At 38.9% G+C, this 18,995-nt stretch overlaps 4 protein-coding genes and 1 pseudogene across 11 annotated transcripts; 2 read left to right on the plus strand and 3 right to left on the minus strand.

The window, feature by feature from the left end:
• The first annotated feature begins 875 nt into the window (after positions 1 to 875).
• Positions 876 to 4,043, plus strand: LOC126613758 (ankyrin repeat-containing protein At5g02620-like). 2 transcript variants are annotated; one of them, XM_050281345.1, is made up of 3 exons: positions 876 to 1,500; positions 2,604 to 3,121; positions 3,283 to 4,043. In XM_050281345.1, exons 1-3 carry the CDS (start codon positions 876 to 878, stop codon positions 3,901 to 3,903), a joined length of 1,764 nt encoding a protein of 587 aa, XP_050137302.1. In that variant the 3' UTR covers positions 3,904 to 4,043. The 2 variants fall into 2 exon arrangements, with proteins under 2 accessions (XP_050137302.1, XP_050137303.1); XM_050281346.1 differs by having other exon boundaries at positions 3,248 to 3,333.
• Positions 4,044 to 5,137: 1,094 nt separating this feature from the next.
• LOC126613759 (cysteine desulfurase, mitochondrial-like) lies at positions 5,138 to 6,926 on the minus strand. The gene has a single exon (XM_050281347.1). The coding sequence runs from the start codon at positions 6,863 to 6,865 to the stop codon at positions 5,495 to 5,497; it is 1,371 nt and encodes a 456-aa protein (XP_050137304.1). The 5' UTR covers positions 6,866 to 6,926; the 3' UTR covers positions 5,138 to 5,494.
• A 205-nt stretch (positions 6,927 to 7,131) lies between these two features.
• Positions 7,132 to 10,665, plus strand: LOC126613756 (uncharacterized). Of its 6 annotated transcripts, none has more exons than XM_050281341.1 (3): positions 7,132 to 7,401; positions 7,545 to 7,661; positions 7,886 to 10,665. In XM_050281341.1, the coding sequence occupies exon 3, from the start codon at positions 7,940 to 7,942 to the stop codon at positions 10,517 to 10,519; it is 2,580 nt and encodes an 859-aa protein (XP_050137298.1). In that variant the 5' UTR covers positions 7,132 to 7,401; positions 7,545 to 7,661; positions 7,886 to 7,939; the 3' UTR covers positions 10,520 to 10,665. The 6 variants fall into 6 exon arrangements, with proteins under 6 accessions (XP_050137298.1, XP_050137300.1, XP_050137297.1 ...); XM_050281343.1 differs by having other exon boundaries at positions 7,549 to 7,698; XM_050281340.1 differs by having other exon boundaries at positions 7,549 to 7,661.
• A 774-nt stretch (positions 10,666 to 11,439) lies between these two features.
• On the minus strand, positions 11,440 to 13,944 carry LOC126613762 (cytochrome c oxidase subunit 6a, mitochondrial-like). 2 transcript variants are annotated; one of them, XM_050281352.1, is made up of 5 exons: positions 13,835 to 13,944; positions 13,658 to 13,802; positions 13,064 to 13,170; positions 12,904 to 12,946; positions 11,440 to 11,715 (listed from the first exon to the last, which is right to left on the minus strand). In XM_050281352.1, the coding sequence occupies exons 2-5, from the start codon at positions 13,770 to 13,772 to the stop codon at positions 11,678 to 11,680; spliced, it is 303 nt and encodes a 100-aa protein (XP_050137309.1). In that variant the 5' UTR covers positions 13,773 to 13,802; positions 13,835 to 13,944; the 3' UTR covers positions 11,440 to 11,677. The 2 variants fall into 2 exon arrangements, with proteins under 2 accessions (XP_050137309.1, XP_050137308.1); XM_050281351.1 differs by having other exon boundaries at positions 13,658 to 13,899.
• A 2,597-nt stretch (positions 13,945 to 16,541) lies between these two features.
• Positions 16,542 to 17,479, minus strand: LOC126601793 (uncharacterized; annotated as a pseudogene).
• Positions 17,480 to 18,995: the final 1,516 nt, after the last annotated feature.

The following is an 18,995-nucleotide window of genomic DNA, read 5'->3' on the forward strand; positions in this document are numbered from 1 at the left end:
ACTACATATCTCAATGTATACAATTAAATTATAACTATATATCTTCACTGTATAATTAGTTAGACTCTTTCCAGTCAATCATTCACAACTGTTAGTTTGATTGTCATAAGCAAATACACCAACGTTTGTGAAAAGACCATTGATTAATAGAGTGTTTGAAAACTAATGGAAATCAAATAAGAAATCAAAGGCACGAAGACATAAAACTTAAGCTGAACCTAATTGTTGGACGGGACCAGTAGCAAAAATTATATGGAGTAATACAGAGTTGTTGGGTCGAGTCAACCCATTGACCCCCCCCCCCCCCCTCCCTCCGCTACTGACCGAACGGCACCTTAAATTTTGAAAATTCCTCACCAAACATACCCAAAGTTATCTCAGACATGTACTTAAATGCTGACGACCTCCTCACATTAAAATAAGCACCGTTCTTACTTCATACACTTTTTCAATTTGATTGCGCAAATATGCATATAATATAATCGCACTGAAATGGCTCATATTATTGGATGAGGATCCTTTCCGAATCCTCTTTGTGAGGATTTGGAGGATTAATCCATTGTATTCGTTCATCGTACATTAAACGGTCAGTTTTTATTAAGTATTGTTATATTTAATTTAAAATAATTTCTGACTGCATGATTTATGATGAACGAACACAATTAATTGATCATCCTGATATTTACCAAAAGGATCCAACTAAGGTCATATTCCCATATTATTTACCCAACAAAAAAAAAGAAGACTAATCTTGTGCCCGTTGACGGGCAATTTGCAATAAACTAATTTTGGCATATATGTACAGTTCAATGTTCACACCAGTACCTTTTCTACTATATATTTCGATAAAAAGTTGAAAGATGATGTTTGAACTCATGGATCGTTCTGTGTACGAGGCAGCAAGATCGGGTGATCTTGGTTTCCTTAAAAAAATTAGAGATGGTGATCTGTCGATTAATCTTCTTTTGCAGAAAACACCTAAAAATAACAATATTCTTCACCTTGCAGCTGAGTTCAAACAAGTCAATTTTTTCAGAGGCGTCCCAATCGACAATCAATCTCCACTATTTTGGGACACCAACAACAAAGGCGACACTCCCATGCACGTAGCTGCCAAAGCAGGCTGTGATGAAGTAGTAGGGTTGCTCATTAATCGTGCAAGGATACTATACACTGAAGGAGCAGATGAAGAAAGTGCGCTGGCCGATGGCAAAGCATATAAAGATTTGCTCCGGATCAAAAATTTGATTGAAGATACAGGATTACATGTTGCCATCAAGTACGGTCACCTCAAAGTGGTCATTCTTTTGGTCGAAGCCGATCCTGAGTTGTGTTGTTTTACTAATAGTGCCAACGAATCCCCGTTGTTCTTAGCTATTACCAAGGGCTTTCCGAGGATTGCTCGCTACATGTTAGAAAAGTTTCCAACATCTTCTTTACATGGAATTAATGGTGTCACAGCTTTGCATGCCGCAATAACTCGCAATATCAGCTGTAAAGGTAAATGATTTCTGCGTACTCCTGTTTTTTTTTTTTTTTCCTAAATTTTCATTTTATATATATTAAAGGAGCATTAAGATAAAGTTCCAAAAAATTCATGTACCATCGGCTTCAGTCCAATGTTTAGAAATTTGTGATTTAGGTCCACTTTATTCATTTAGTGTCAAGTGATACTCAAAATATGTTCGAAAATGTTATTTTAATATGATAGTTTAATTTAATTAACCATATTAATTCAATTAAAATAATAAATTATTGAGGGGTTATGTTTGCCTATAGCCGTTTGGCATTTTCAGTTGGAGATGGATTTTTTGTGAAGTGGCTATATTTGGCCTATGGCCTATGACCTTTTGGCCATGTCGGTTGGAGATGGTACAAAATATGATCTAGCATTGTTAATTAAAATATAATATCTTGCAGGACAATAGGGCTGAAAATGACCCTTTAGCCCTCCTTCAGTTGGAGATGGCGTGAATGTTTAAACATCTCCCTATCTACTAAATTTCTAGAAAAAAAAACGTTTTAATTCTTTAATTTATGATAAAATAAAATACTTTTACCATAGATCCACTCCATTCTTCGATTAAACACAACCAAATTTTAAATTTAGCGGAAGAAGGAGAAGAAGAAAACTGAAAAATAATACCGTAAGGCACAAAAAGGAAGAATATTAGCATAGGTAAATATTATATCCTAAACTAAGAAAAGGGCTTTGTATAACAATAAGAAAAGGGTTTTATATAACAAGAAGAAAAGGAAAGAATACAAAGAACTAAATCCAACAATTTTATGAGAATTAAATTCTTTAAACCTCGAGTCAAAACTCATCACAAACCCTAATCCTAATCTAAAACTCCAGGGATAATATTGATTAGTTACAAGTGGGGTAAATTAGTTACGGGAATGAAGGGAAACTGACATGGAATATAATTGGAATCATCTCAGAAGCAGCTCAAAAAATTTGATTCATATCAAGTTTTTTTCTAAATTTTCGAAGGCTAGAAAAAAATAACAGTGTACGGAAATCACTTCTCTTAAAAACATACTTTAACTAACTAAAACTTCTCTCTTCCTGCCGGCCTATATGTTTCCATACAATTTAGGCATCGTGAAGATGATGGTTTCCAGGAACCCTGAAATAATCAAAGAAGTTGATGCCAACGGATGGACTCCATTACACTATGCAGCATTGACAGGGAACGTCAGAGCAACTCGATTATTGATGCAGCAAGATAGTTCTATTTCTTACATCTTGGACAAATCTGGAATGTCAGCTCTTCATGTTGCGGCTTACGCAGGCCGCCGGAAAGTGATGGAAGTGCTGACTCAAGTCCGGCCTGATACTTGTGAATTGGTCAATCACAAAGGCCAAACGGTTCTGCACGCAGCAGTTTTAGGTGGGCAGTTTGTTACTGTCAGATACATTTTGAGGACGTCTAAGTTTGCAGGACTTATAAATGAAGCCGACAACGACGGAAACACGCCCTTGCATCTAGCTGCTATTCAACGTAGTCTTGCGGTCATAAAAACTATGGCAAGAAACCCTAGAGTGGATAATACTGCTATCAATAATCAACACTTGAAAGCTGCTGACATTTTTCTTGGGGACAATATTGAACTGGTAAGAAATATGTAATAGCTATTTCATTTTGAGTTCTTAGCCCTCGTCTTTTGTTTAGATTTATAGTTTGGCAACATAAACACTTGTTTGGCAAGAGAACATTACTCTTTCTGTATTAATTTTTAGACCCGGTTAGCCTAACAAAGCATTATACACTCTAGGACACCTTCGGTAGACGTGTGGCTTTGAAGCTTCTGGGCCGCCCTGTTGGTGTGCCGATCTTCCAACAACAAATCCGCCTCGACTTTATGAAACTGGAATCAACAGAGAAAAACGATACACCAAACAACATTTTGGATATTGCAGAGAAGAGAGCACTGCTAGCTGATTGGGATGAATCGAGCAAGTTTGACACCCATCTAGTGGTAGCGATGCTTATTGCAACCGTCACGTTTGCAGCAGCTTTCACCCTGCCTGGAGGATTCAAAGGCAACGGAATGCCCGTCTTGTACAAAAGGGCATTTTTCCAAGTGTTTGTGGTATTCGACAGCATCTCCTTCTTTCTATCAATTTTTGTGGTGTTTAACCATTTTATGTTGAAAACTGTCTCACGAACTGCTCTAGCAACACCTTCAGCTCTCATTCAGTACGCCATTGGAGGAATGGTGGTAGCATTTTCTTCAGGAATGTTTGTAGTGCTACCCAAATACAGTCCAGTTGGCATTCTGATCATTCTAGCATGCTGCAGAGTCTGTTATGCTGTCATCATAAGGTCCAGGATTGCTCAACCGGCCATGCGCCGAATAAAGTTCCGGCAATGGCTCCGAACCCGCATAATATGATGCTGCTTACTAGAAAAACAGTCTTTACTCATTTCATCTTTCAATTGTACAAGTTTGATGGTGTATTTGCTTATCTTATCATGAAACTCTTTAAGTTACCGAAACTACCTACTAATCAAGCTGTGGTTTCGGGTCCGTTACCATTTGCAATAACTTCAAGTACAAATTGGAGGTATAAAATTTACACCACAAAACCAATAAGAAATGCTCGAGCGAGGGTGGACGAAAGTTAATTGTAAAAGGGCTTGAGATATCTCTTACTGGTCAAAGTACAAGGAACTTTAGAAATCATTGTTAAAAATGCACTACCAATGAACTACTCGAACACTTGATAAAGTTACAATCAAACCCGTATAAATGAACTACTCGAACTTTGTATCGCATGATCATAATATACACCACAAAACACTATGTAAACCTACACTTGACACAAAATACAGCACGGTTATGAAAAGTAAGGTTAACTGCACTGCACTCCAGTTAATGCAGAAAGACAAGTAGGAGACAGAAGGCATGGCTTCCAACAGGAGGCAATGGTCTCAGTTACAAAGATATGAAAATTCAGCAGGGTGGCCAATTTCAGGAAATTCAGAATCGACCCATGCGTCGTGTAGGGCGACATTACTAACATTAGAATTTATTAGTTGAGCCCCAACTTATTTCTAATCCCAACAGCTTCACAGAGTTCTCCTAGGCTCATACACTCTCTAAGCATGTTTAACATTTCAAGAACATTGCCAATATATCATTACCAAAAAACACAAGGGAATTAAATATCAATGAAAAAGCAGAAATACATTCACTACTTAATAAACAGATGCATATCCTAAACTTGGGGGTAACCCTAACGTATCCAAATTCCCTGGCTAACTGTTTTAAAGCAAAGCACCGTTACCAACAGCGTTTGCTTCTAAATATGCATTACACACCATCAAGAAACTTCTCACTGGGAGAAAGTCAAAGTGCCTCAAGTGTATTTCAAGCAACGAGGTTCATCTTGACTACATGTATTGCACAACTTCCTCTTGAATCAAGTAATGAACTATTTACGTGCATGAATAACACATAAACTACACTTTAACAAACAATTCAATACAAAAGCCGAAAAATAAAATGACCTCGAATTTTAACCACAACTGTTCCATGAGATACTCCTCCATTGGGATTTGCACAGATGCTCCACGTCCTTAAAATGTGAATATTATGTAAGAAAAAGAAGTAAAATTTCCAACCATTATTCAAATATTCACCACAATCTTCATATATCATATAGAAGCATCTCTGTAGAGAAACATTAACCATTCAACAAGATACAAAACCCTAGCAAAGAAAACAAAATATCAGACCAACAAACGTGTCATCCTCCCGTATTTTTGCCCATATCAAATGCCAAGAATGCACAACAGCAGGGGGCAAGTATCGAAAACAACTACGTGTTTGCAAAACTTAGTTATGGAGCAATTATGGAGAGTTGTCAAAAGCATTTACAACAAGGATAGCAAAATGAACCTCAAATTCTCCATCTACTCGATCAGCTCTCACTCGTGCATCTTTACACTCGCAGCTTCACCCGGTCCCTCTAACAAACTCCTCAATGCTGTGACCACTGAATACTCTTGATATCGATCCCTTCTTTCACCATCTCATACAGCGGGCTCAACTCCCTCAACTTCTTCACCTGCTGCACTGTCAGCTGAACCGCCCTGTCAATCTCCTCCTCCGTGGTGAACCGCCCAATCCCAAACCGAATTGAAGTATGAGCCATGTCCTCATCCACCCCCAATGCCCTCAACACATACGACGGCTCCAAACTCGCACTGGTACACGCACTCCCACTCGACACAGCCACCTCCTTCAACCCCATCAACAAGCTCTCCCCTTCCACATAACCAAACGACAGATTCAAATTCCCGGGATAACGTCTCTCCTCGCTACCATTCACCACAACCATATCAAGCTTCTCCCTAATCCCCTTCAACATCCGATCCTGCAACTCTCTTACCCTCTTCTCATCGTACTCCATTTCCTTCTTCGCAATTTCGCAGGCCGCACCAAATCCTACCACCAACGGCGTAGGAACTGTTCCGCTTCGAATTCCTCTCTCCTGCCCACCTCCATTCATTTGGGGCTCCACCCGAATTCTCGGCCTCCTCCTCATGTACAAAGCCCCGACCCCCTTCGGCCCGTAAACCTTGTGCCCCGAAAGCGACATCAAGCTCACATTCCATTTGTCCACATCAATTGGGATCTTCCCAAGCGCCTGAGCGGCGTCCGTATGGAATGGAATTTTGAACTCCTTGCAAATTTCCCCAATTTCCTCCATCGGCTGAATAACCCCAATCTCGTTGTTCACCGCCATGACCGATACGAGCCCTGTATCGGGCCGAATGGCGGTCCGGAGCTCGTCGAGGTCGATAAGCCCGTCGGACTTCACCGGAAGGTAGGTCACATCGTAGCCCTCTTGCTGCAGATGACGGCACGAATCCAGAACGCACTTGTGCTCCGTCTGGGTGGTGATGACGTGGCGCTTCTTGTCCTTGTAGAAGTGCATGACGCCCTTGACAGAGATGTTGTTGCACTCGGTGGCGCCGGAGGTGAAGACGATTTCTTTGGGGGAGGCGCCGATTAAGTCGGCAACCTGGGCGCGGGCGGTCTCAACGGCGGAGTCGGACTCCCAGCCGTACATGTGGGTCCGGGAGTGGGGATTTCCGTACCGGGTGAGGTAGTAAGGAAGCATGGCGTCGACGACTCTGGGGTCCACCGGCGACGTGGCCTGCATGTCCAGGTACAGAGGCCGGCCGTAAATTTTCACCCCTTTCATTGAAACTCCATCTGCGTCGTCGACGGGTTCGGCGACGGCGGCCGCGGTGGAGAGGGTGCGGACGAGATGGGAGGCAGCGGAGGCAGGTTTTGGGGTTAGGGTTTGGCGGCGGAGAGCGGAAGCGAGAAGCTTCGCTGCCATTTTTTTTTTTTTTTTGTGGGTCGTCGTCTGCGTCTTTCTGGCGGTGTTGTGATGAAGTCGCAAAGGGCAAAGGACCTTAATATCGAGATGGACACGTGGTGGGTCGTGAACCCCGAATCCGAATCTGGTACGTGCCAAATGCAACGCCGTCGTATTTGGAGTAAAAAAGGTAACGGATATGTAAAGCAAAGGGTTTGGATTTGGGCCACGTCCCCACTTGCCTTAAATTTATGACAGCAAGCCCCGGTGATTTTATTAAACACCCCCCCCCCCCTCTCTCTCTCCCCTCTCTCTTTCTCTCACTAGAATTTGATGGTTAAATTGTCGTTTTATCGTAGTTGCAACTTCCAAATTTGCACTACCAGATTCCAGATCCAAATCCAAGGTGGGTGGGAATAAGAAGAAGAAAAAGCAGCATTTTGGTGTCTGCATTTCTAAAAGGAGTATACCCACCTACTACTCCTAAAAGGAAAAGTTTTGGACTTTTCAAAACTTTTCGTCCTTTGGCAGAATCCAACCGCCTGCAACTCCCTCTGGTATTTATCTCCTTCTCTCTCTCTCTCTTGATTGGCATTCTGACTCGGTGTTCTGATTTAGAAACTAGGAACATGATTAGATCTGATGGTAATTTTGTTAATGTCTTGGATCGGAATGTGAAAAAGATTACTGATTTGGTTAGATAGTGATCAAACCCAGGTGGGATTTCTATGGAATTTGAAAATTCTCATTGGTGATATCAGACATTAACAGTGTTGATAGCTTTTCATGTGAGAATGGATGGGACATTGATTGCTGGGTGAGTGGGTGTAGGTTCTTGTCCAGTTGAATTCAAGGTTGCTGATTTCGGCTCCATCCCTCGTTCACATACTTACTGCCTTGCAAACACTTTTTTGCAGTTATAAGTGAACTTGTTCTTTTTGTACTAAATTTTGGTTTTATGACTCTGGGAAGATTTCAATTTTTGTTTACCCGTGTTTGGATGCGAATCGATGAATTAAGAAAAGTTTAATTGTTACTCAGGTTTTGTTTAAAGGACGTATTGGGTGTAGGCTTGTAGCCTGAAAGAGATTCGGGATGTTCAAGCTATCTCCTCGCAGGAACTCGAGATCTAGGGGGTTTAAGGTCAAGCATGCGCTGCAGCTGTTTCTTTTGCTGGGTGTGTGCGTCTGGCTGGCTTACCAAGTCAAGCAGTCTCATGGCAAGAAAGCGGAGTTCAGGGATAAAATAAAGGATGGTGGGGATCAGATCCTCAAGTTAGGAAGAAAGGATCTCAAGCCTGTTGTGGAGGAAATTGTCGATAGGAATGCAAGGCAGAAGGAGGAGGAAGAAGAAGAACAAAACAAGCCTGAAGAGATCGATAATGTTGGAAGAGGCACCGGAGATGATGAGGTGAATGAAAATGATGAGAACAAAATTGATGAGAGGACAAAAGATCAAGGTGATTCAGTACAAGGTGAGAAAGACAGTGAAACGAACAAGGAGGTTACTAGTGAAGAGAGCAACGTGAATGTAAATGAAGAGAGTAAAGAGAACGAAAATGGAAACAGGAACGATGAAGACGACAAAGCCAAGCAGAGTGAGGAAAGCAATGAGAAGGAGACCGAAGGGGCCAAAGAGAAAGAAAGTGAAGAAAAGGAGATTGTAGAGACTGTAGAGAAAGAGAACGGAGAGACCAAAGAGATGGAAAGTGAACAGAAGGAGAATGTAGAGACTACAGAGAAAGAAAGTGAACAGAAGGAGAACGGAGAGTTCAAAGAGACAGAAAGTGAACCGAAGGAGAATGTGGAGAACAAAGAGCAAGAAAGTGAGCAGAAGGAGAACGGAGTGACCAAGGAAATGGGAAGTGAACAGAAGGAGAATGTAGAGACTACACAGAGAGAAAGTGAACAGAAGGAGAACGGAGAGTTCAAAGAGACAGAAGGTGAACCGAAGGAGAATGTGGAGAACAAAGAGCAAGAAAGTGAGCAGAAGGAGAACGGAGTGACCAAGGAAATGGGAAGTGAACAGAAGGAGAATGTAGAGACTACACAGAAAGAAAGTGAACAGAAGGAGAACGGAGAGTCCAAAGAGACGGAAAGTGAACCGAAGGAGAATGTAGAGAACAAAGAGCAAGAAAGTGAGCAGAAGGAGAACGATGAGACCAAAGAGAAAGAAACTGAACAGAAGGAGAATGAAGAGATCAAAGAGGACAAAACTGAAGAGAAAGGAACATCAGAGGAGACTCAAAGGGTGGATAATAAAGAGGGAGAGGAACGCAATGATACAGATGATAAAGAAAAGGAGGCCGAGGAGAAGGAAGGTGATAAGATTGAGAAGATGCTTTTAACTGATGATCGGGTTCGAGATGGAGGTGAAACTGATGAGGGGGCAAGAGAAGAGCCTTACAAGGCAGATGATGCTTCCAGTGCTATGGCCCACGAAACTCAGAATGCGACACAAGATAATGGCAGTTCAGAAAATTCTAATGAAGAAAAGCAGTTTGGAGACAAAGAGAATAATACAAATAGCACTGAAGTGGTTGATGTTGATCAAAACAAGTCTGTCTCAAATGTGGAAGTGACTGAAAAGATTGAACTGTATGGTAATGAAAAGGCCAAGGAAACTGAAGTGGGCGGTGGTGAGAGTAATCACTTGGAACCAGACAATGGTTCCACGCCTAATTCAACGGAACAGAAACAAGTGGACACCAAGACAGATGACTCTACACCGAAAAATTCAACCGATCAGCTGCAAATGGACACAAAGATGGATGAGTCTACACCGCAAAATTCTACAGATCAGCAGCACGTGGAGACTAAGTTCAATGACTCTACACAGCAAAATGTTGTATTAGAGCAAACTGAGAGATCTGATGTAGCTGCCAACAGCGAGCAACAAGACTCTACCACAACAGCTTCCACTATAACTGAGAATGGTGATGCTACAAATGGAGTAACCCCAGATACTTCTAGTAATTCTGAATCTGCTATCTCGGATAGTCAGACTGTCAACTCCGGTACACCTACGGAAACAGATAAAAGTTCTGCACCTTCAACCATGAGCATTGTTCAGACTCAAAAGCTCAGCAGTAACACCGAGGTAGAAGGAACACAGGAAAATATACTCTCTCAAAAAACAAACGAGAATGAAGATGCTGGCCAAAAGCAAGGTGGTGATTCTTCTTCCTTTCAACAAGAGAAAGATGCGCCCTCAAACCCAGATAACAAATCGGATGCAAGCCAGAACGAAAATGGCAGTGGTGTTCCAAACAACACAAATGCAAACGCTGATACAGGTGCAGGCCAAAAGGAAGGATCAGTTGACTCGTCAAATTCTTCAGTATCCCAGGACAAAGAAGAATCTTCAAACGCCAATACTAATGTTGAGGCTGGACAGAATGAGAATGTGAATGTTGTTAAGAGCAACACCAATGACCACACATATGCAGGCCAAAAGGAGAACACAGGTGCTGGCGGAGAAGACTCTGGTAATGCCCAGAAGGAGAATGAAGATGCGTCAAACACGAATGACAATACTAATGAGAGCCAGAATGTGACAGTGGATTCGTCTAATGCTTCAATCCCCGAAGAAGAGAAAGAGGCTCGTATAGACCTGGATACTTTGCCGGAAAGCAAAACTGCAACTAATAACAATGATGATACGGCCGCTGAGTAAAACATTTCAATAAGTTCACCATTCATTTGCGCAACCATATGTCATTTTGATTTCATTTTTTTTCTTGTGAGGTGATTCGGCATAACTGTAACCTTCATTGATGGCTGTACCTTCTTGTGATTATAGTGCGAAAGTTATTTTATCAATCTTGACTCTTGAGGGCAATATTTTGACAGGTTTTTTTTTGAAATTGCATAGTTCATAACTTCATATCATCCACTCTGTGATGATGTATTTCCTCTTACTATTCTAGAGAAATTCTTTAGGTTCGGACATCCAGACCATATGACTATCTCCGGAAACACAATCCTAACGCTTGTATTTTGTTCCAACCTGCCGTCCTGCCCCTTATGTATAGTACCCTATACAAGCATCCGGAAACACGAATTTTTTTGTTTTACCTGTCTTTCGTCAGGCGTAGGATTCTCTTCCCTCCTAATTCCCTCTCCTTCTCTCCCCTACTCTCACATTTCCTTTATAAGCTGTTGACATGGTTTAATCGTAACCGTTTAAATAGAATGGGTGGGAAGGAATGAGAGATTAGGAGGGGAGAAAATCCTATTCCCTTTTGCCAAAGGAAACAAGAATCTCTCTTTTTTGTTTCCCTGTCTTTCGCCAAATCAATGCTAAGTCAGGGAAAGGAGAGGTTACCGGATTGGGGGCAGTGCGAGGAGAGGGTGGTTAGCATGACAATTCAGGGGGTGTGGGGGCAGTTGGACCTGGGATAGGGGAAGATATTTTGTGTCCAGGTCCTTATGAATTAGGCGGTCCAGTAGTTGGACCTTAAAATTTCTCCAGAGAAAGGACTTGAGATTATTGTTTCGGGAGGACATAATATCTTACTTCGAGTGCTATTGCCGAATGACACACTAATCTATACTCGTATTTGTTATAGGCATAAATTTTGAAGAACAGGAAGCTGGAAAGGGAAACAAACCAACATGTCATCATCTTATTTCTCTGTGTCAATGGTTACAGACAAACATAACAAAAATTTGAACAACTTGCCACAAGGTCTTGATCCCGAATTCATGTTGAAAAATAAGTGCGAGTATTCATATCGAAAGAAATTCAAAGAAGACAGATGAATCCATACGACATGAAGGTGAAACAGAGTTATTCCAAATGGTGCCTCCTTGAAATGTCCCAAATGCCAGCCTAGTGCTCATGCTTTGTTTCAAAAAGGCCATCTGGACCTGAACAACAAAAATATAAATGCTCAGATATTTGAGCAATGTTTATTAAGAAAGAGAATAAAAAGGTGAAACCTAACGAACACATAGATCCAGAAAACAATAATGCTTCAACGTCTCAAATTGGTGGATTAGACAGCAGTACAGAGCACAAAAGCAATTGAAAGTTCTCTTCTTGTAAGTTAATTAAGAAAATCAAAAACAGGTTATTGAAAGTACCGTTTTACCAATAAGCATACAACATGTCTACCCAATATCTTTAAAGGACAACTATCTAGAATAGCTGAAAAGGACAAAGGCTCGTAGAATATCCGCAAACAACAACAATGTACCAGCTTCAACAATGACTTCAAAGTTTTGCATATACTGAAGTTAAGAATATTCAAGCATCAAATATGGCAGTCCGAACTCGATACACTGTAAGACCTTACATAAATAGGTGCCTACATTATTAAAACATGCCAGGAGTACTGCAATAAATAGTGAGCCATACTATTAACGATCATTTAGCTTATTAGCCCCCACTCAAGACAGGGCCAAACCATTATTATCAACAGTTTGAGGTTAAATACAAAAATCTTACTTATTCGTTCGACCAATCTGTGGGAGAAGAAATTTCAAGACAGGAAGATCATATCTTTCCTTGCTACCAAAAAACTTCATCTATTTCTAAAAGCCAGTGGTAGAATAACTATCAACTTGGGGCCACATCACACAAACATGGTACAACATTGGTCTCCCTTTATCCATTTTAAGGTTATAAAAACGCATCTAAGGTCATTAAAACAATTCAAACATGCTCCTTCCACTAACTGAACAACCAAAGAATGACGTTCTTCACTAGACATACTGATCAACTATAACAAAACCCACAACAATAAGTAATAGGTACAGTGAATACAATCAAATAGAATGCGCTGCAAGATGTAGAACTTTGCAGAAATATTAAAGTAAAGAAAGAACAAAAAATATTCAAGTCAAACAAGTTACTCGTCCCAAAAAATAAAACCCAGACTACTTGATTCTTCCAACATAGAATCCATCTAGAGAAGAAATTAAAAACATAAAACCAGCCTTTATCACAATTTAAATTTAACCAATGTTTCTTGTAAAAAGAAAACAGGGACCACATGCATTTGGTGAATAGAAGAATATTATAAATTCAGGCCATAATGATGTTCAAAATCATACCCCATGGGAATTCCTTATTGCGGATGTGCAAGTATGGGTAAGCCTGCAAACATAGACAGCAGATAACGTGGAATCGCTATCAAATGCATAGGGTAAAGCTATATATAATATCAAGGAAAACAAAGTGAACAAAATCACAATGCTTAAGAAGAAAGCTCACGGGAGGCGCATCGTAGTGAGGATGCGGCTTTGACAGGTTAACAAAAGCTAAAATAGTGCAGGAAGCGATGCCCAGGTAAGTTATCTTCTCCCACTTGGCCGTCTCACCTGAATAAATGAAAGAGAAAAACAGATCAAATACAAAGTAAAACCACTAAAATAATCGGCGACGCCAACGTATTAAAACAATGAATTTTATGCTCCAAACCCAGATGGATCTGAATCCTTAAGCTGTCACCATGGCATTCAAAATTATTCAAACTAACCGGAAAGGCTTTCCACTCCACCGAAATCCGAAATCCGAAATCAAATTCATCTATTATGGCACATTTTGCTAATTTCCACTACAATATACACATATCTACAGAAACATTGAACAAAAAGAGAAAAATTATCACAAACCTAAGAAACTAAGGTCAAAACCCTAACATTTTCCCGCAAATGCTAATTGGATTTTCTCAGATTAATAAATCTTGAATTAAAACTAAGAAATAATAATTATATATCAAAGATCAACAATTAAATAATCGAGTCGCATATATTCGCGTGTGTGTGCGCGCACGCGACGGAGACAGATAGAGAAATAAGAAATTACGAGCATCGTCGTGTCCAGCAGAGGAGGAGAATGAGCGCCTTGGAGGAGCAGCGGATCGAGAGCCGCCACGCAGGGCGGTTCGAAGCCCAGCAGATCGGAACATCGCCGTCGCCATTTCTTAGCAACTCTTATCTTTTACTCTTTGATGTTGTTTTGTGCAGATCTTCTCAAAAAAAAATGTTGTTTTGTGCAGAGAATTTATGGAAAGTGAAAATGCGAAACCCTTTTTTGACAATTTCGTTGCAGAAAATGCGTAGTAGAGGAAGTCAGAAATTAAAAAGAGAAAAAAGCCCATTTATCTAACGCCAGTTTCTGTTTACACCCAACTAGTTACAGGCCCAAGGTTGCCTATTGCAAATGCATGTTTATCAACAAGAATAATGCTAACGAGACTAAATGTAATATATACGAAATTTTATAAACTAAATAATATAAAAATTGATGATTGGATTATTAGTCAAGTATTGATTGACGTGCTTATTTCTTATTGATGATATATCATTTAATTTATAAATTTCGTCTACAAATTTTATCAACCTAACATTTTTTTTATGAAGAAGAAATTTATTAAAGCTTAGAACCTCTAATACAACCGTTTCCCATACAATCAAAATTAAAAGCCTCCATAGCTGAAATCGGAAGACAAAAATCCCAAAAATGTGGGTTGGCAACAGCGAGGCCCACATGAGCTAATGCGTCCGCCACGAAATTAGTCTCCCTATAAATATGCTTCCAACTGATATGCTGAAATTCAGAAGCCAGCCATTTGATGTCCTCTATGATAGGTTTAAGATGTCAAGGGGGCATCCAAACATCTTGCACCACCTGGATGATAAGCTTAGAATACCCTTCCACCATCGGCTTCTTCACACCTTTGTGCCTAGCAAACAAAATCCCTTCCTTTAAAGCAACGGCCTCCACAATCGAAATGGTGGCGCCATCAAAGTTCAATGCCCCAACACCAACAGGTTGCCCCTCCGCATTTCTTAGAACAAAATCAACTGCAGAACGATCCAAACTAACCGACCCATCAAAGTTTAATTTCACATAGCCATGGGGAGGAGGACGCCAGCAAATGGGTTGTTGGTGGCAAGGATCACCCCTAGAGATCTTCTTACAATTATCCTTAAAAAAAAAGATAAGCTTACACTTGCGGCAATGGAGATACTCCTAGCCGGATTAGGAATCATACTTCTAAAAAATTTATTATTTCTATCATTCCATATTTGCCAACAATTCAAAATAACTTTACTACGATCACTCAAATCATTGCATTCAACATTGTCAATTATTTCCATCCAATCTAACACATTATTAAACTGAGTCAAATTATTCTTCCAATGACTTACCAGAGAGATGTTCTACATTTCTTTAGCATGCTCGTAATTAAGAAAAAAGTGATTTTGAGTCACATCCTCATTGCCACACATAGGGCACAATTTGTCAATATTTTGAATAAATTTACTCAATCTCATCCTAGTATGAAGTTTTTCATGAGTGAAAAGCCATGCAAAATTTTTTACCTTTGGAGGTATCATTAACTTCCATAATCTTCTTAAGGAGCTTATTCCTTTTAACTTCTTGATTATTATTACTCTAAATCCAAGTTGCAGACTTGATTGAGAACTCACCAGTAGAGGAGTGTTCCCACACGAAATTGTCACTTTTATTTTGAAGGGAAATAGGCACCATATAAATTTTCCTCACAACATCCAGGTCCAACACTTGGGAAAGGCGAACTCTATCCCAACTTTTATTATCAATAAACTCACTCACTTTAGTGTCCCAATTTATGTTATGTCGTTGATTTTTAGGAATTAGCTGGAATAAAGGATAAGGAAAAACCCAATGATGGGTCCCAAAAAAAGGATATATTCACCATTACCCACAACCCATCTAATTCCCATGTGAATAACATGTCTACTATTCAAAATCTCTTTCGAGGCCAAAAAGTGGTTCTGCTTGACTTTGCAACTAAAAAAATCATCTTTCTTTAAGTGCTTTCTTTTAACAATTTGCACCCACCAATTGTCTTCATCCTTTAAAACTTTTCATACTAACTTAGCCAAACATGCATTATTGAAATGATCCACTTTTCTTACACCCAACCCCCCCTGATCCTTAGAAGTACACACTTTTTTCCAAGCCATAGGTTTTAACTTCCTATCTCTCCCCCAAAAGAAGTCCTTACACTCATTGTTTAAGTTCTTAGTTACTCAAGTAGGACATTTAAAGCAAGACATAAAATGGTCCAGCACACCAGATAAGTTGGACTTAATGAGGGTTAGTCTTCCTACCTTAGAGAGAGTATTAGTCTTCCACCCAACAATTTTTGCTTAATTCTTTTCATTAATTCACATTCATTAACTGGATCTTTTCAAAACACAATATTATAAATGCCCAGATATTTGCCAATAGTAGTTTATGTTGAATATGTAAAACATTAACAATAGCATTTCTAGTTTAAGCATTAGTAGTTTCTGAAAAATAAAGCGAGTATTTGTGGATTGACCCAAAGCTTTGGCAAACATATTAAGAACATGAAGTACATTCCTAGCACCTTTTGTAGTTGCCCTAGCAAATAACAAACAATCGTCTGCAAAAACTAGATTTGATATTATAAATCCACTAGGAGATGACAGAATACCAACATGCGATTTAGGGGTAGTGGCCATTTCGTTAAAATGTCTAATCAACGGTTCCATGCAAAAAATGAAATTATAAGGAGATAAAGGATCCTTTGCCTTATTCCCTTCTTAGGGTAAAAGTAACCATGAGTAGAATTAATCAAAACCGAGAAGGAAGTTGAAGTAATGCATTCCATAATTAAGCTCACCCATCTTTCTGTGAAACCAAATCTAAGAAGCACGCACCTGATATACTTCTAATTAAGATAATCATATGCTTTTTCTAAATCCAACTTTATTCCCATTGCTCCGGTCCTTCATTTCTTACCTTTAAAACTAGAAAACATTTCATGCACAATCAAAATATTATCATGAATAGAACGTCCAGGAGCAAAGGCCCTTTGGTTTCCAAATATGAAATTGTGGAGAAGTGGCTTTAACCTTTTAATGATGATTTTCGTGATTATTTTATAGCTAGCTCACATTACAAATACTAATTGGTCTATAATTACTTACTACCTCAAGATTTTCCACTTTTAGGATGAGGGCAATGTTGGTATGATTAATAAGCCTCAAGGTAGTACTATTTTGAAAGAAATCCTTAACCATAGCACTCACCGAATCTTTGGTTGTATCCCAACATTCATGATAAAAAATTGCACCAATTCTATCCAGACCTAGTGCTTTCAACGCACCAATTCCATCCCATATTTCTATCTTTTCAACAAGCTTGAGTAAAAGTTCATTGGTGATGGTGGTCAATACAAGGATCAATAATATCTGCAATAGAAGAGATATCCACGAGAGCAAGGGGACTATCACAAGAAAATTGCAATTTAAAGTCCTGCACAAAAACATGTTCTAGATCATCACCTTCATTCCACCAAAACCCACAAATATCCCTTATCTTTCTAATTTCATTTCTCTTTTTTTGAACAGTTGCCACCGTTTGGAAATACCTTGTGCTCTTATCACCTAATTGCAGCCAATTGACTTTAGCTTTCTGTGCCCACATGACTTCTTCTTGTCTTGGAATTGAATTAAGTTCCTCACTAAGCTTTATTTCTAAATCAATCTTTGAATCAACATTTTGGTTTTTCACGATGGTTTCTTGCACCTCAGCAAGGTCCCCAAGAATTTTTTTCTTACGCTCATTTAAATTACCAAAAGTTGTTGTATTCCAACCCTTTACCATATATTTGAAAGTCCTAGCACGCATCCTAAAAGTGTCCATAGAATTTAGTCCACTTTGTTGAATTAGGTCAATTCACTGATTATCTACCTCGGTTTTTTTCATTATCTTTTTGTTAAACTGTGATAAATGTAATCTCTTACTTATATGTTTATCTTTTACTCAATTTTAGGATTAAATATAAGAATTAAATAGTGTTTTTCCTTTTTCCTTTTCCTAATTTGTATCTCAATTTTTTACTCTATCTCCATCACACGTTAATTGTGTTAACTAATTTATATTGTAGGTACTATATATATCATTTTCATTGATGATAGGTAGATTAATTTTCATTTATTTTCATACATACTTGTATAACAGGTTAAATATATTTTATCAATCTATGGTACATGTATCATATATGATGACATATAAATTTTAGTTTAATTATTTTCTATAAAAAAAAAGTGGTTAGATTTTCATATTGAAATATTCAAATTAAAAAATTCTGAAGATGTATAAATTAAGAAATCTAATTAAAATTGAAAAATAATGAAATTTGAATAAATCCAACCAGAGGTCAAATTTTTGAACCTAATTCAAAGTATCTCTTGATTAAATTAAATAAAAATAAACAACATAATTAAACAGAGTGCAGGAAAGTAGAAAAACACTCTTTATTCTCAAATTGTTGCCTTTTGAGAAGATCATAACACTCTTTGTTAAGATCCCCTGGAGTTTGCTCTATTCTGTCAAATATTTACTGGAGGTCCTTCCGCTGTTCTCGAGATCATAGTAATCTATGTTAAGCTCTTGAGTATATATCCTCACTTTGTTTAGTGCCGACACATGGATTCTACTAATGGTCAAGCTTCTTAAAAGTAGAGTACGTTGTTTGGGGTAGGGGGAGTACAGTCCTTTGTCCTTCATTTGACTACTAGGATTTAAAGGATGAAGCTACAGAGATCATCTACTAGAATTATAGTTGGAAGCAGATTCTCAGTCCTCTCAAGTCTTGTACTTTTTTATTTTGTGTAGTCACGATTAAGCCACGTCAACGTTTTATATTATTTTTTTATAGAGATAATAAGACAAAAAAGAATAGTAATATAAAATGTTGACGTGGCTTAACCATGACCACATAAACAAGAGAGCACGGAAGGGCACGAGAAGTGGGAGGGCAGAGAATCTGCCGTCCATTATAGTTTGTAGACTGCATAAATATGAACCACAAGTAGGTCTGAAATTCCACTCCAACAACCAAACAATTAGACTCGCAGACTCAGATTTGTTTTGTCATAAAACAGATAGGAAAAAAAACAAGGAACAAGAACAACGACAAGATTCAAGAGCCACTGTCATATTTGAGCCAACAAGGAAAGTTGATGTTACGTATATTCAACTACGATGGTAAATAACAATGATACCGAAACAAAACATGCAAAAAGTTGTGGCTTCAAATGAAAGACGCAACTGAACAATTACCTTTCATTTGCCGACTAAGAAATTTCTTTCGCTGCATTACAGGCTGATGTTACTT

Source organism: Malus sylvestris, chromosome 2 (assembly GCF_916048215.2).
Source record: "Malus sylvestris chromosome 2, drMalSylv7.2, whole genome shotgun sequence".
In the NCBI taxonomy this organism is placed as follows: Eukaryota; Viridiplantae; Streptophyta; class Magnoliopsida; order Rosales; family Rosaceae; genus Malus; species Malus sylvestris.

Coding starts and splice junctions, on each gene's coding strand:
- LOC126613758 (XM_050281345.1), top strand. CDS start 876: ATGGATCGTTCTGTGTACGAGGCAGCAAGATCGGGTGATCTTGGTTTC. Junction 1,501..2,603: donor TCGCAATATCAGCTGTAAAG/GTAAATGATTTC, acceptor CATACAATTTAG/GCATCGTGAAGATGATGGTT. Junction 3,122..3,282: donor TTGGGGACAATATTGAACTG/GTAAGAAATATG, acceptor TATACACTCTAG/GACACCTTCGGTAGACGTGT.
- LOC126613759 (XM_050281347.1), bottom strand. CDS start 6,865: ATGGCAGCGAAGCTTCTCGCTTCCGCTCTCCGCCGCCAAACCCTAACC.
- LOC126613756 (XM_050281341.1), top strand. CDS start 7,940: ATGTTCAAGCTATCTCCTCGCAGGAACTCGAGATCTAGGGGGTTTAAG.
- LOC126613762 (XM_050281352.1), bottom strand. CDS start 13,772: ATGGCGACGGCGATGTTCCGATCTGCTGGGCTTCGAACCGCCCTGCGT. Junction 12,947..13,063: donor CTCACTACGATGCGCCTCCC/GTGAGCTTTCTT, acceptor CTATGTTTGCAG/GCTTACCCATACTTGCACAT. Junction 11,716..12,903: donor CAATAAGGAATTCCCATGGG/GTATGATTTTGA, acceptor TTTGTTGTTCAG/GTCCAGATGGCCTTTTTGAA.